The following is a 14,234-nucleotide window of genomic DNA, read 5'->3' on the forward strand; positions in this document are numbered from 1 at the left end:
AAAATATCCACAAGATTACAAAAGCTGGTTGTGTCAGTTCACAAAGAGAAACTGCCACATGTATGAACCTAGATCTTTATAATGATGCCTGGTCACTAACTGACAAAAGAAACATGGGACCTGGCAACATTCAGACGTGGAAGCACACTGACTTCAAAACTACTGATGCTCCTCCCTAGCCAACAGGCACTGTCTCTTCTCTTCAGTTAGTTCCGTCCCATCTTAATGAACCCAGGAAATGTCAATGGTGCTACAAGAGCTGATTTATTTTATGATGAAATTAGTGCAAACCAAATGTAAACAGTCAGCACTGAAGACCAAAACAAGGGAAAGGTCACTGCAAAGACTATACTGCTCCAAAATTTCACACCAGTCCAAAACATTGGGAGTCTAGTTACTATCTGCCAGTGTAAGACAAGAAAAGTGAGTTTCAAAAAAAAAGATTTTTGTTCAAATCCAATACAGTTTTTGAAAATGGAAAAGAGACGTCTGCTGGGCACGGGGGTAATGCTCATCCTTAGTGAGCAGGAGGGCCACGTCCTACACAATAGGCTGAGACGTACTGCTGCCACCACGGGACTTCTCCATGAAAGGCGCGTGGGCCGGCTCTATGACCTTCCTCTTATACGTTTTGGTGACCCGGTCCACATCAGGCTGCTTGCGAGTCATCTCCTCCATAAACGTCTGTTAGAAACAAACAACGAGAAAAAGAGTTGAGAGTTTTCTTGAACTAAGCTGGAATTAGGGACCTTCTTACTAACAAGGGCCAAGCCAAGACAAACTGGAGATGCCTCCGTTCAACTGTCCCAGTCCCTTCAGGAAACATGACTGATAGGTACTTCGTCAGGTGTTGGAGGCCTGAAGGAGTTAAGACACAACTCTGAATCCCAGAAGCTCACAGCTAAGTGAGGAAACCAGGCAGTCAGAGCAATGAGTGGCACCCAGGGTCTCCAAGGAAGGCCTAGGATGGGCACCCAGAGCCCGAGGTGGAGAGGAAGGCTGCCCGGAGGCTGGACCCGAGCTGTGCACTCTAGGATGGAGAATGAGCCAAAGATGGGGCAGGGCGGTCCCGTGGAAGCCTGACAGTTCTGATCACTGGCTGAGCTGAGGATGTAATCAGAGGAGAGCCAAGAGAGACAGCTAGAGAGGCAGGCAGGAGAAAGACCCAGAAAGGCTTACTGTCAGGCTAAGGAACTGGGATTTTATATTGAGAGCAATGGGGGGGTTGGGGGGGTGGGAAGCAACTGAAGGATTTTGATCCAGAGAAGATTGGATCTCTGTCTTAGAGCTACTGTTCTGACCTCAGTGTAGGAGGCAGGGCATGGCAGGGCAGAAAGACAGGAAAACCACTGCAGTAACTGAGGCAAAATATGGTGAGGGCCACAGCCAGAACAGGAGAGGAACCAAGAGGTATTCTGAAAGTAGGACAGACAAGACCTGATGACTGGCTACATGCATGGGGCACAGAAAAAGGAACAGTCCTGGAAGAACATCCCAGGCTTCTGTGCTGGGTGCCTGGATGGGCGAGGAGAGAGAAGGCAGGCAGGTGTGGCAGGGCAGGGCGGGGTCAGGGCGAGCAAGCAGGGCTGAAGCGGGGTTTCCGAGCTGCCTCTGGCCCGCCGCATGTCCCGACTTCAGGAGACGATGGTGCTGCAGGTAGCACGGCAAGGGAGGTGGAGCCCTGGGTTTCCAGGCGCTGGCTGCAGGTGCAGGACCGACACAACCCCAGCGGGGGGAGAAGTGGGTCAAGAATAGAACTTTGGGGAACAACATTAACAAGTGGACAGAGGGAGAGAAAGCAGCTAAGAAGAATGAGAAGTGAGAGAGACAGGAGGAACACAAGATGGGGAAGCTTAAAGGCACAAGGAAGAGGGGATAACAGACGGGAGGGGGATTGGCCTTGATGGAAGAAGAAAACCTCTCACTCAGGAGAGAAGATGTCAATGTAGGTACACATGACAAGAAGTACAGGGAGTCCCCTTTGACAAATTTACATACTCTAAACACACCATATATCCACAGTATTACTAAGCAAGATCACGCTTGCGTTCGGTGTAAATTATCATAGTTAAAAACCACACTTGTCTCCTCAGGATGTGAAGATAGCTCAGTGGAGCTTTCCTTCATTCAGCTTAGTTTGATACGTTGTTGGCCCATCTCTGGGTTCATGCAAGATGTCTTTCTGAGTCCAGGTGTAATGGGGAGGGGCTGATGGGACCCTGGCTCAGAGGCAGGTCAATAAAACAGGATGTTGCAGGCCAATTTCTAAGCTGGGCCCCAAGACTCCTGGTGGACAAGTCCTGTGTCATCTCCCCCTCTTGCATGTGGGCAACACCTGTGAAAAGGATGGGTCATCATTCCCTGGATCACATTTCATCATATACGGTCTGTCAGAGCAGGATGGAGGGTATCCTGTTGGCTGTAAAGACTGAAATGTGTGTTTTGAGAGAGCTGTGTGGCTGAGACATGAGGGTGGCCTCTAGGAGCCGACAGCCAGCAAGAAAAGGGAGACCTCAGGTCTACAACAGCAAAGAAATGAACCATGCCAGCCACCTGAGAACCTGAATGAGAACTGCAGTGCCAGCTGTCACCATGATTCCAGCCTGGTAAGAATCTTAAGGTGGGGGTAACCCAGCTAACTCGTGCCCAGATCCCCGCCCCACAGAAACTGAGACAGTAAGCCAAGGAAACACACGACCACGGGGTATGGTGAGGATACCTGATGCTCGGCGATGAGGGCTTTAACTCGGTCGATGTTCTGAGGGATCGGCTCCTGATCACGTTGAATGAGGGTGGTCTCGGCCCACTGGATCCAAGCCAGAAGTTCTTCCAAGAGCTCGGCGTTGGCCACCAGTTCTGATAGGGCAGCTTCGAGACGCTGCTGGTGCTGCTTGGCCCAGGTCAGGACCTGGGGGAGGGAAACACCGGCTCTCAGTCAAGCACATCCCCTTGTTTTCAAAGCGTTTTGTGAGATCCTAACAATGACTTTTGAGGGGAAAGGCCAGCCAAGTAGTCAAGAGGCTTCACTCTTACTCTGGAGACAGAGCTGGAGTAAGAACTGAGCGCTCCTGAAAGCATGTGCGGCTTGTCCTACTGGACACAGAGCTTCTCAGGAAGGAGGAAGAATATACAGTGTGTCCACGGTGAACACGTCACAACACCAGTGCCGCTCTCCCAGACTTCTGCACGTTATCAAGAAGTCACTACTAAAATGCTAGCTTAATTCTTGTTGACATAGTCCTAGTGACCGAGATTCCTCGTATGGGACCATGGGGGAAGCTCCGTATTTTTACTGCTATACACCCGTTTTGTTGGGTAGGTGTAGTCTTCCTCTAAAACCAGGAACTTGCCTCCTCAAAGCGAGCGCGGATGATGGTGATCCAGTGTTTGATGGTGGTGATGCAGTCAGGATGGCAAACGGCCAGGATGACTTCTCCCATGGCCACTGCTGTGTTAACATCCACTCGCTTTTCTTCCACTTTCTTCATGAATTCCTGAGCAAAAAAAGATGTGAAACCAAAAACTTAAGAAATCTTCTCCAGCAGTACTGTCAGGTGACACTGAGAGGGAAAAAAAAACCAGTGTGTTTCTTGACTCCCTGTGTTGACACAGACATCCAAAAGCCTGTATTTAGGTGTCTCTGGCATTTTCTCTCCAGTTTTAAAAGACATGGGAAATGAGGGATTGACACAAGAATGACTTTCTCTGCACAGATGATGAGACACAGAGGCATGACCCCTTCCCCAATCTGAGTGAGTTTCTCTCTTTTTATAAATTCCTGTTTGTATTCATGTCCACATATGTAAGCAGTATTGTCCTGGACAAATACAATGACAGCTACAAGCACTACAACATTTAAAAAATAACGAACGTAGCAACAAAACCAAGATTAAAATCTCAGTGGGAAACACAAAGATTAAGAGAGAAAACTTTCCCCACCTTGTTAGGAGAGTCACACTGAGGCCCCAGATGCTGCATTATATTCTGCAGCTTGGTAAGCAGTTCTGGGGGTGCAGATCAGGGCCGGGAGCTGGGAATAGTGGGGAAGTCACACGAGGTGTGTACAGGTGGAGCAGTCCGCATTTTCCTCTATGTAACACAAGCTGTTCAGCTTGTTTACAACCAATATGTATCACTTTTGTAAAAACTAGTGGATGAGTGATCTTTAAGGGGTCACAAAACCCACCAGTCATTTCCCTCTCATTCCTGCTAAACCAGTACGCTGGGCCCATTTTGGTTTTGGTCCTTTTCATGAGGTCTGTTGTTTTCAAGCAAAAGCTGCTTTCTGCTGGTGGTGGGGCCGCCCTCATCGTGGGCGGCAGGGGTCCCCGCACCCTAGGGCTGGATTACCTTGTGAGTGTCGATGAGAGACTGCAGGGCCTCTGTGTCATCAGGAAGCGCTCCCCGGAAGCGCAGCGTTTGCTCTGCTTCAGAAAGCCACTCCAGCAGCATGTGGACCGTGTCCCGGAACTCCTCTGCCTGAAACAACCACGCACAAGAGACTGAACTCTCTCTGCAGCCAAGGTCCTGAACACGGGTACGCCAGGGAGGGGCCTGGCCTGAGCTCACCAGTGTATCACAGACACCTGATGGCCCTACCAAAGCTCCACAAAGGCATCTTTCACTTGTGCATTTTTGAAAACCAACTGAATTAATTATTTCTCTAATACGAATGAGAACATTTAGAATATCAGGGGTTTTTTTAACCATTTTCTAGGTGACTTTGTTTTATTTTCTTTTTGGGGGGGGCAGCATAATCAGGTTTGTTTCTTTATTTTTAGAGGCGGTCCTGAGGATGAACCCAGGACCCTGTGCATGCTAAGCATGTGCTCCACCACTTGAGCTATACCCTCCCCGCTAGAATACCAGTTTTGACTTTATGTTCTTTAAGAGACTGGCTGGAATGGGTCCTGATAAAGAGGCTAGAATGCATCTGCTCAGATCCACCCTGCCCGGCTGTCCCAGCCAACTCTCTGACCTGTCTCAAGGCCTGCTCAAGCCGGCTCTGTTTGGAGACGGAGAGTTTACACACAGTGTCCCAGCGAGTGCTCAGTTCCTGGAGCTGCCCCTTCACCCACGTGGTGTCGTCCCGACTGTTCTCAATCAGCTCTCGGCCTGACCGCTTCAGGACCTGAACGGTTCCTGTTCGCTTTCCCAGTTCCTTTTGGAAGACCTGGAAAAAGAAAATGGGAGAATCAGAAATGTTTTGAATCCAAGAAGCAAAACAACAGAGAAAGTTACCATTTCGTTGAGTTCTCCTTGGTGGGTTTCAACCATGTCTTTTACACACAGAGGGAGGCAGGACCACAAGTAAGAGTGAACCACCGGAGGACGTGGCTCTGAGTATGAGCCACCTGATTTTGGGTAAGTTGCTTAACTGGAGACTCAGGCTCCTCATCCGTGAAATGGGAATTATGTTACACCAGCATTTCCAGAATTGTGGGAGTTCAGTAAGAACCCATCTGTCATGCACATACTAAGAATCTGGTGTAACTTCAAGTGAAGCCGAATGCTTTGTGTTGAAGCAGGAGGATGTGTGCAGCCCAAAAAACAGGCGGAGGCGACACTACATGTTGGTCTGCACGGTGCTGGCTTGTCAGGTTCTGAAGTACTTTAAAAAAAGCACTTACTTGCATTTTAAGGGATCAGTGGAATGGGGGGTCTTAAGGGTCTCCTGAATGTAAACTCATTTCGACTCAACTGAGAGACACAAACAGGAAGGGGGTGGGGGTGGGGCGCAACCTCAGAGTGAAGTTTACACATTGGCAAATCTGAGTCGAAACCAATTTTGGAAAATTCTTTGTGACTGATGCAGAAGCCCAGCAACAGTCTTATTTAAACACAAGAGAGAGCAAGGAGCCGCCTCTCCAACAGGCAGAGACACAGATTCTTCCAGACTTTCCTTCTAGGGGAGCCCCAGCAGGGGAGCACGAGCAGAAGGCACACACAAGGCAGAGAACCCAATGGCTTTGCCCTCCACGCAGACCAGGTCTTGCCCCTCACCTTGTGGGCATCCATGAGGTTCATGACCAAGTCCAGGTCCCCGTGCACAGGCTGGTCCTCAGCCAGCTGCGGCTCCACCTTGTACAACCAGTCGACCAAGGCCTGCAGAGCATCCATGAACTGGCCTGAAAACAGCAGGGCCTCCTCCAACTTGTGTTGCCTGAGAAAAACACACAATAAAATAAAATAAAAGTGATTCTTTAATAAACGGCCCACAGTTCTGACTGCTGAAAGGGAATACTGCTTGAACTCTATATAGAGAGGGACTACTGTGTTAGAATAGTTAGAGGTACTGTAAAAAGCAACTAAGAGATGTTTAGACATTTTTCATCAAAGCAATCTCTAGAATGGGTTAAGCACAGTGCAGGAGACAGGTGTAGATGCCCTCCCTTTGGCATCTTAAGAGTCCAACTGCTAGATACACGGACATACCCTACAACTTGAGGTCTTTTTATTTACATTACACCATTCCCGTAGAGGGTGACGGTTTCATTAATGATCTGGAGCCTGGAGTTCAACTCCTAGCTTCCAATGGTTGTGAGACTCTGAGCTGTCTCTGAATCTGTCACCTCATCTGAAAAGTTGGGGTTGCAAATAATACAGATTCCATAATGCTTACCATAGCATAGTGGGTACAAGTGGATAAAAGTACAACTTTCAGAACCAAATCGCCTAGTTTCAAATCCCAGCTCTGCTGCTTAGTAGCAGAGTGAGCATGGGGGAGTTAAGAAACCTCTTTAGGATGGTTTCCTCATCTGTAAAATGGGAAGAACACTACTCATACTTCAGTGATTGTTATGAGGATTAATGAGCCTCATGATGGTTAAATGAGATAATACATCGGAGGCTTTGTACTGCACCCAACACAAGAGACACTCAGTGAGACAGCTACTGGCGTTACAGATTGGTGATTTACATGTCTGTTTACTGTTCGTTTGATTTTATAGGCTTCCCTCTTTGTAATACAGTAAGGCTCAAGTTTAAAATGAGATAATTTTAATAAATTTTATTCACTCTCACTGAATTAACAGGAGATATCAAGATGCTAGAAAACCCATTACTAATGCATTAGCTTTATTACCCTTTTACAGAACCCTGTTACTGTCTCTTGGTTACCTCTGGGATAACATACAGACCCACGAAGGGGACATTCACGCTCACCTCTCCACAGACTTGCCACAAACAGTATCCCATTTGTCTCTGACTTCTCCCAGTAAGTTGTCGAGTTTCTGAGTGTCATCAGGAAGCAAAGTCTTTTCTTTCAGTGCTCTGCCTGTTCTAATTGTGGTATCATACACAGGCTGTTTGCCTCCAAGAGTTTTCTGGAATTCCTGATTCCAAATTAGAAAAACAAAAACAAACAAAAAAAACCACAACACATGCTTAAAGTCAGAAGACATCCAGTTTTCAGGGTAACCAGATATAGGATGAATATCACTACTTCTTGAACTAAAATGAACAACAGCTTACCCCGAAGAAATCTGTAAGGTTTTGTTTGTGCCACCAGTGCACAACCACTTCTAAAAGCCCGCAGTTTCAGCTGGCTACTTCCACAATCACTTTGTTTGAAATTAGTTAAACGAGCAATTGTAATGGTTAGACAATGTCTAGGTATAAAGTGGAAGGCTGGCTTTATGATCTTGACTTTTTAACATTAACTAATTAGTTCTCCTCTGACTAGCTCTGACTTTTATTTTTAGCAAGCTACAAACTTTGGTGAATCCCAAGCTCAGGACCCAAGAGCAATGAGCTGCTGTACCTTATGCTTAGAGAGCTGAAGTTTAATTTTGTCTGGGTCGTTGGATATCTCCAGTTCTGAGTCCAGGTGACTCTCTGCATCTTCTAGCCAGTCAATCAGTTTTTTCCAAGCTTCATGGAACTAAAATTGTGTAAGAAATAAGTTACACCAGGAATGAGAGTGCACACCACACAGCACTTTCTGTGAACCAATCTGGAGACTCAACACATGCAGCTTAAGGTTGTTCAATAAATTAGTATCTTTCTTTTGCAACTTACTTGTTTTGCCCTCTTCCTGGCATCATCCAGCGATCGCCCTCTGTCAATAGATCGCTGGACCACTTTCTCCCATCGAGACTGGACGCTAACCAACAAATTCTTGATGAGAACAACGTCCTGCTTTTGGCTAAGGAACTTCAACTGATTCCCAGTTTGATCCAGCTCAATGATCTGGTCTCGATGAGCATTTACTTCATTAGCAAACACCTGAAGGGAAAATATCACTCTTTTTAAACTGGAGTTAAGAGAGAGGAGCATCTCTTTCAATGGGTACTTTCAAAAGGAAGGCAATATCGTAATGCCATGGTTACCTTGTGTTCCTCTATCTGGGAGAGGACGGTGTTTAGAATCAGGCTGGGAGGAGAGGCAATGTTTAAACTCTGCTCTGCGAGAGTGAGCCAGTTGATAAATTCTTGCAGGGAATTCTGGAATTCTGTTGCCAGGTTGAGGGCCTCTTCCAGCTTTGACTAAATTTTAAGTAAAACACACACACGCACAAAAAGAAAAGTGCAAATTCAGGAATTACAGCTTCAAGGACAAAGGCATGAATAGTACACCAAATGAAATGACTTCTAAAAAGGAAGCCTCATTCAATCAACCTCTAAACATGCCTTGTTTGCAAAGAAGGGGACATTCTAATGTTATATCTGAAACTGAAACAACGGTGCATGGAAAAGGAAAGAGCACAGTTTGCAGCTAAGCTGCTTTCTCTGCCGTTCCCTACTTCCTGGGACATTAAATAACAGGAATAAAGCCATTCAAGCCATTCAGTAAATGTAAGTGAGCAGACCCTTTAGTGGTGACAGCTGCAGGATCTGCAACCTGCTTTGGGCAAAGTCTCAGTTTCCTTTAATGTCCTTTTGGTGGCATAAAAACAACTGAATGAAAAGCACTTTACTGTGAAGATGATGCTCGCTGCAATGCTCTCTGTTTAAATGTTTTCAGAACACATGGCACCTGAAAATGCCTGAATCTGAATGCTTATGCTACAAGCAGTAAAAGTAATAAAATAATATTCTAAGCAAAAATGTGACATTACATGTAAATTTTTAGTCACTTTGCTCTAAATCAGAAGGGCAAAAAATAGTGGCTCATTCAGGGCATGTGCTACTCTCCATGAGTACGTCCCAGTTCCACAGAGTACACGTGCCGTCCTCGGATACCTCTACCCTGAACACCTGGTGATGGCCTCTGCCCCTGGCTGGCCACCAGGCCGGCAAAGTGGAATAATGAGAGGTTGTTAAAAATGAACATAAGCAGAATATTCACAGAATGAAACCCCGTAAGTAAACTAAAGGCGTTCACTGCTGTTAAGTGCATTATGTATGATTTTTATTTTCCCCTTGGTGTGTTTAGCTTACTGTTTCTAACCTAAAAACTGTTTTGTAATGAACAGTACAAAAATGTAGACCCAATCCAAACAAATCAAGTGGAGAAATGAAATCTATCTCAAATTTATATAGGAATGCTTACAAATTAATATACTGCAAGTTCCTAGATGGTAGAAAATCTTTCCATATCATTTTATCCACATATTCTTTAATAGAGCACCACACACACTTAATAATTTTAGTGATCTTGAAATGTAATGTTCCTGCAAAATCAGAAATAACTATCCTCGACAGCTAGCCTTTGCTCGATCAGTTCACCAATAATGGGTAACTACAGCTGACCCTAACAACATGGGGTTCAGGGAGTCAACCCTCCGCACAGCTGAAAACCCATGTGTAACTTTACAGTTAGCCCCTTGGTACCAGCAGTTCTGAACCCAAGGATTTAACCAACTGGAGACTGTGTAGTACTGTAGACATATTTAGTGGGAAAAAACCATCGGTGTGTAAATGGAACTATGCAGTTCAAACCCGTGTTATTCAAGGGTCGAAAATGTATTTCTTGAGGCAATCTGCTCTACTGTTGGGAAAACCTTCTAGAAACTTCTTATGAGCCAGAATCTATCTCAGTTTCTTTAATTTTAGTTCTGCATTCAGCAGGAATTATGGACAAGGATCTGTCCAGGAATTAGAACACAGCCATACACCCCTGTCCTCTGCCCATTCTTCTTATAACAAAGTTACCACACTCTACCCTAGAAGGGTGCTAGGATGTCAAAGCTTCTCTCAAAGTGTTTGAATATGTGGTTTATTTCCTCCTGCCCATTAAAGTTCATGATGACAGAGCTGACACCTTTACTGTTTCCACTGAACACCTAGCGCAGTGCCTGGTACACACATGCTTAGTAACTATTTGTTGAATAAATGTGGCCAACAGATTTCATCTGCCCAGCAAAGAAACTGTGCAGAGTGATATTCTAAAACTTTATACATAAAAAACAATATTTTTTGGCAAATGCCTTGACTTCTGATCACTCTTCTCTCCTTCTGACAGACCTGATTTTTGAGGAGGAGGCCATATAATTTACTGCTCTTGAGCTCTAATTTCCTTGTACCTAGTACACTTAACACTAGAAACCAAAATCTCTGTGGAGAATTATTAGTGATACCTTCCTGCATGCTGTTTCCAACCTCCCAATCCCAAGTCCCCATCTCCAACAAAACTTGCTTTTTAGTGGGAACACAAATCAGTAATTAATATGGAATACACAATCCATCACTGAGCAGTAACAGACAGTAATGCCTTAACTGACAGATGTAGAAAAGCAATGTGTTACTAAGAAAAGCAAATACTGGCAGAAACAAGTAGCATCAATGCAACTTGACATGGACGGAAAATAGAAATGTAACGGCAGAAAAGATAGCTTCACTAGCACAAAGCCACTACTGAGGGTATCTGTTTTGCAGCTTCTGTTACAATATAATGGGGTCTTAAAAAACTCTTCCTTAGAAACTAGATGATGATTGTACTCATTCACAAAGCAGACTATCAAACACAGTCATCAAACATTGAATTTTGTGGTGATACCTTTCTTTCTTCCATCTTACTGCTGACCACATGCCACTTTTGCTCCAAGAGTGCTACACTCTGCTCTGTCTTCGAGCCAGACCCAGAATCATCACGGCTGAGAAGCATGAGCCTGCCTTTGTCAAGCAGTTGATTGTAAGTCTCTTCCTTGGCTTTGAGCTGGGAATAGAGCTCCTATAAGAAAAAAGAAAAGGCAGGAAAGGTATCAATAACACCAGTTCCCTGAAAGACACCCACACGTAGATTTACGAGCATGGTTTGGAAAAGTCCAGGAAGGCCTCATTTTGGTTAAAATCCTTTCTTTTGGATTCAATTCAACTGCTGAACAAGCAGGGAATGAAATCCACCATTCATCCTTAATATTAAAATAATTTTGTCACTAACAGAATTATTTTAAGGATCAGTGATCACAAAAAAAAAACCCCAGTAAGTTATTTCCCCCTTTCCAGAGAAACTTGCCTAGAATGATGTTGACTTTTGTTCTCTGCCACTTTCTTGACATACTGTCAGTATCTACTGGATATTTCCCTAAATTCCCCTTGAGGAGCCTTTTCTTAAATACAACCATACCTGTGTTATATATTTGTCTCCTTGATGCTCTCACCTTCAAGTCAATATCCTTGTGCCAATCAAACTGATGAACTGGAAATTTACCCACTCACCAATGTACCTGTGGTCGACTCCCCTGTTGCTGCTGCCCACTGTAGGCTTAAAGCCTGTATATGAGCAGCAATCCTCAAGTACTGTGCTGTGAGTAGACACGCACCACTCTGTAGACACCCAGATACATCTCTCTCTGAGAATTCGGACAGAGGCTACTGAATATGGGATGGTTATGTTCAATTTCAAGAAATCTATTACCATATGTGTATCGAGCTGTTCCCTAGCAGTTTCAGGAAGTCCTCCTGTAGGCTTAGATGCAGAAAGCTGGGTCTCCATTCTAGTCAGTTCCAACAGGAAATCTTCAATTTCACTGTGGAAACCCTGGGCCTTTTGAGAAAGACACATCAGCAAGGTCAGTAGTCAATTCTAGCTTTAAAAGCAAACTTTCTACATGATCACACAAGGAATCTCTTGAGAGAGGAATCTTGGGCTGCTCTCAGGCAGAATCGTTCTGTTGCTGGCTAAGCAAGGGACCAATATATTTATTTACTTTTAGAATCGAGCAGAATCCTTCAGACCTCACTGTAACATACAGATGTCTAATATAACCTGATGAATTGACTGACTAAGGAACTACTGACTATGGAATATGGAGGGACTTGATCCAAGAAATAACTGAATCTGTTGAACAAAGTTAGTTATAGCAAGATCTACTAACTCTCAATAGTAAGTGAAGGGACTTGACTATAAACTAATCCAAAAAGGATGACCCAAGTAAAAGCTGTTCTTTCCAGACCAGTTTCAGCACAGAACTGACCTTCCTCTCGAGACAGAGGGTTTTACCCCAAACTGCTTTCCTTTTGTTTACTCAGATGGGCTTCCGTCCAAACGCTGTCATGTGCAGAGCACCCCCTACCTAGCCTGCACACAGCGCCTACCTGCTGCAGTGCTGACTGAAGCTGCTGCTCCCTCTCCTCCGTTTTTTGTAACACCGACTCCCAGCACTGGTTCATCATTTCCAAACGGCTCCTTAAGCTGCTGGCATCATCTCCAGCGCTAGATTCAAGAAGCTCATTGCCAGCTTTGTTGACTGTCTCCACTGTGGCTTGATGGGCCAAAACATCATTTTTTAAAACCTAAAAAATGTTGAACATAATTTATCTCTACAGGTATCATCAGGCTCGCACAACACCAAAAATTGCTTCTAGTGGCAATAACTGGTCTCAAACTGACAGGCTTAAAGATGAAAAATGAAGTTACTTACGTGGTGTTTTGCGAGCTCAACCTCAATGACTTTTGGGTCTCCACTTATTGGTCTCTGAGCATCTAGCAACTCCTCAGTGTGAGTCAGCCAACTCATTAGTTCCTCTAAGGCATGTTGGAACTGGCCAAGGGCCAAGAGAGCACCTTCTAGCTTGTGCTACTCAGTAAAAGACATAAAGGGAAAATCTGTTAGGAAATTAGAAACCAGTAGGTAGCAGTCTATTTATGTCTTCTGCCATTTGCCTTACCTGTCTGTGAGCAATTTTCTCACCCAGGTTCTCCCAGAGGTGTTTGAGTTCTGTCAGTGGTTCTCGTATAATGTCTCTGTCTGTTTCATCAGTAGCTTTCTTTAGCATCAGTTCACCCTGATGATTGAGCTTCTCCATCTCAATCTGCTGTTGGTAAACCTCCACTTTGAACTCCTATCAAAGACATACTGAATGTTAACATCAAGTTAAGTCTTTAAAAACTCAAAAGCAGCAACCCTTCCTCAGAAATCATTCCCAGATACGAACCTTCATTTCATTTAACTGATCTTTAACAGTGTTGAGGTCAGTGCCGACCGGGGGCATGGTGCAGAGTTTAATCACAGTGTTATCCAGCCAGTCAAACATAGCCTAAAATAAAAATACAAACAGCCAAAAAACAAAAACATGAGTCAGGAGAGAATCAGCACAATCTCTGTTAATACAGCCAGAGATAAATCAAGGTTCCTTGTGCTGTTTGTGCTTTTAGGGGAGCAGAGCTAAGGGAGAATGATCTTTATTTCAGTAATATGGGGACTTAAGAATGAAGCCAACATGATTGGAATAATGTTCAAAATAAACTACAACCTGGAATAACTATTTATGAAAAAAAGTTAGTATTTCTTATGGTCAGGTAGCAAGCTCACAACATGTCGAAGCTGCTGCGCAAAGTTGTGCTTCAAGATAAACTTGGTTTGAAACCTCTATCAAGCAATGACTTTGACAGCAAGACCAGCTTCACTGTCTAGCCACTGTGAGGATAAATGTGATGAGTACATGATGAAAAACACAGTAAGAAGTGCAGAAATTCAGACGTTAGAACTTTCCTCACCAGAAGTGGGAAACTGACTAGAAATACGGAAAGAGCACTGCTGTTGGTTGAAGAATGCTGCAGTCCTATGAAGGTGACCCACTCTTAATGCTGGATTTCGAATGTGACACAGAGACCAGGGAACCTGTGTTTCCGTAGTGGCCACCTCGTGGCCTCTCACCTGAAGAGTGTCCTGATACTGCACAGCAGCTTGCATGGCATCCTCAAGCTTTTCCAGCCTCTCTCTCCATGTTTTGTTTAAGTTCTCCCAGGCATTATTCATCTAGGGGAAAAACAGTCAATCAGATTCTCCAGCTGATACCGCTCTTACTATGAGTGCACTAACATTTTGTCTGAACTCCTTGTCCATTTCT

General features: G+C 44.6%; 1 protein-coding gene across 23 annotated transcripts in view; it reads right to left on the reverse strand.

Moving 5' to 3' along the window:
- The window catches only part of MACF1 (microtubule actin crosslinking factor 1), a 313,971-nt gene that overhangs the window by 21,563 nt on the left and 278,174 nt on the right, over nt 1-14,234 (reverse strand). For all 23 annotated transcript variants that reach the window (XM_064493716.1, XM_064493728.1, XM_064493720.1 and 20 more), the window contains 17 exons: nt 14,042-14,143; nt 13,320-13,421; nt 13,053-13,226; nt 12,806-12,961; nt 12,480-12,677; nt 11,800-11,928; nt 10,939-11,112; nt 8,331-8,486; nt 8,020-8,226; nt 7,763-7,882; nt 7,165-7,334; nt 6,004-6,163; nt 4,979-5,173; nt 4,351-4,479; nt 3,351-3,494; nt 2,720-2,908; nt 564-684 (listed from right to left, as the gene is read on the reverse strand). In XM_064493716.1, coding sequence (XP_064349786.1) covers nt 564-684; nt 2,720-2,908; nt 3,351-3,494; nt 4,351-4,479; nt 4,979-5,173; nt 6,004-6,163; nt 7,165-7,334; nt 7,763-7,882; nt 8,020-8,226; nt 8,331-8,486; nt 10,939-11,112; nt 11,800-11,928; nt 12,480-12,677; nt 12,806-12,961; nt 13,053-13,226; nt 13,320-13,421; nt 14,042-14,143 — 2,626 coding nt within the window. The remainder of the gene's footprint in view (nt 1-563; nt 685-2,719; nt 2,909-3,350; nt 3,495-4,350; nt 4,480-4,978; nt 5,174-6,003; nt 6,164-7,164; nt 7,335-7,762; nt 7,883-8,019; nt 8,227-8,330; nt 8,487-10,938; nt 11,113-11,799; nt 11,929-12,479; nt 12,678-12,805; nt 12,962-13,052; nt 13,227-13,319; nt 13,422-14,041; nt 14,144-14,234) is intronic.

The sequence above is a fragment of the Camelus dromedarius genome, chromosome 14 (genome assembly GCF_036321535.1).
Source record: "Camelus dromedarius isolate mCamDro1 chromosome 14, mCamDro1.pat, whole genome shotgun sequence".
NCBI lineage: Eukaryota > Metazoa > Chordata > Mammalia > Artiodactyla > Camelidae > Camelus > Camelus dromedarius.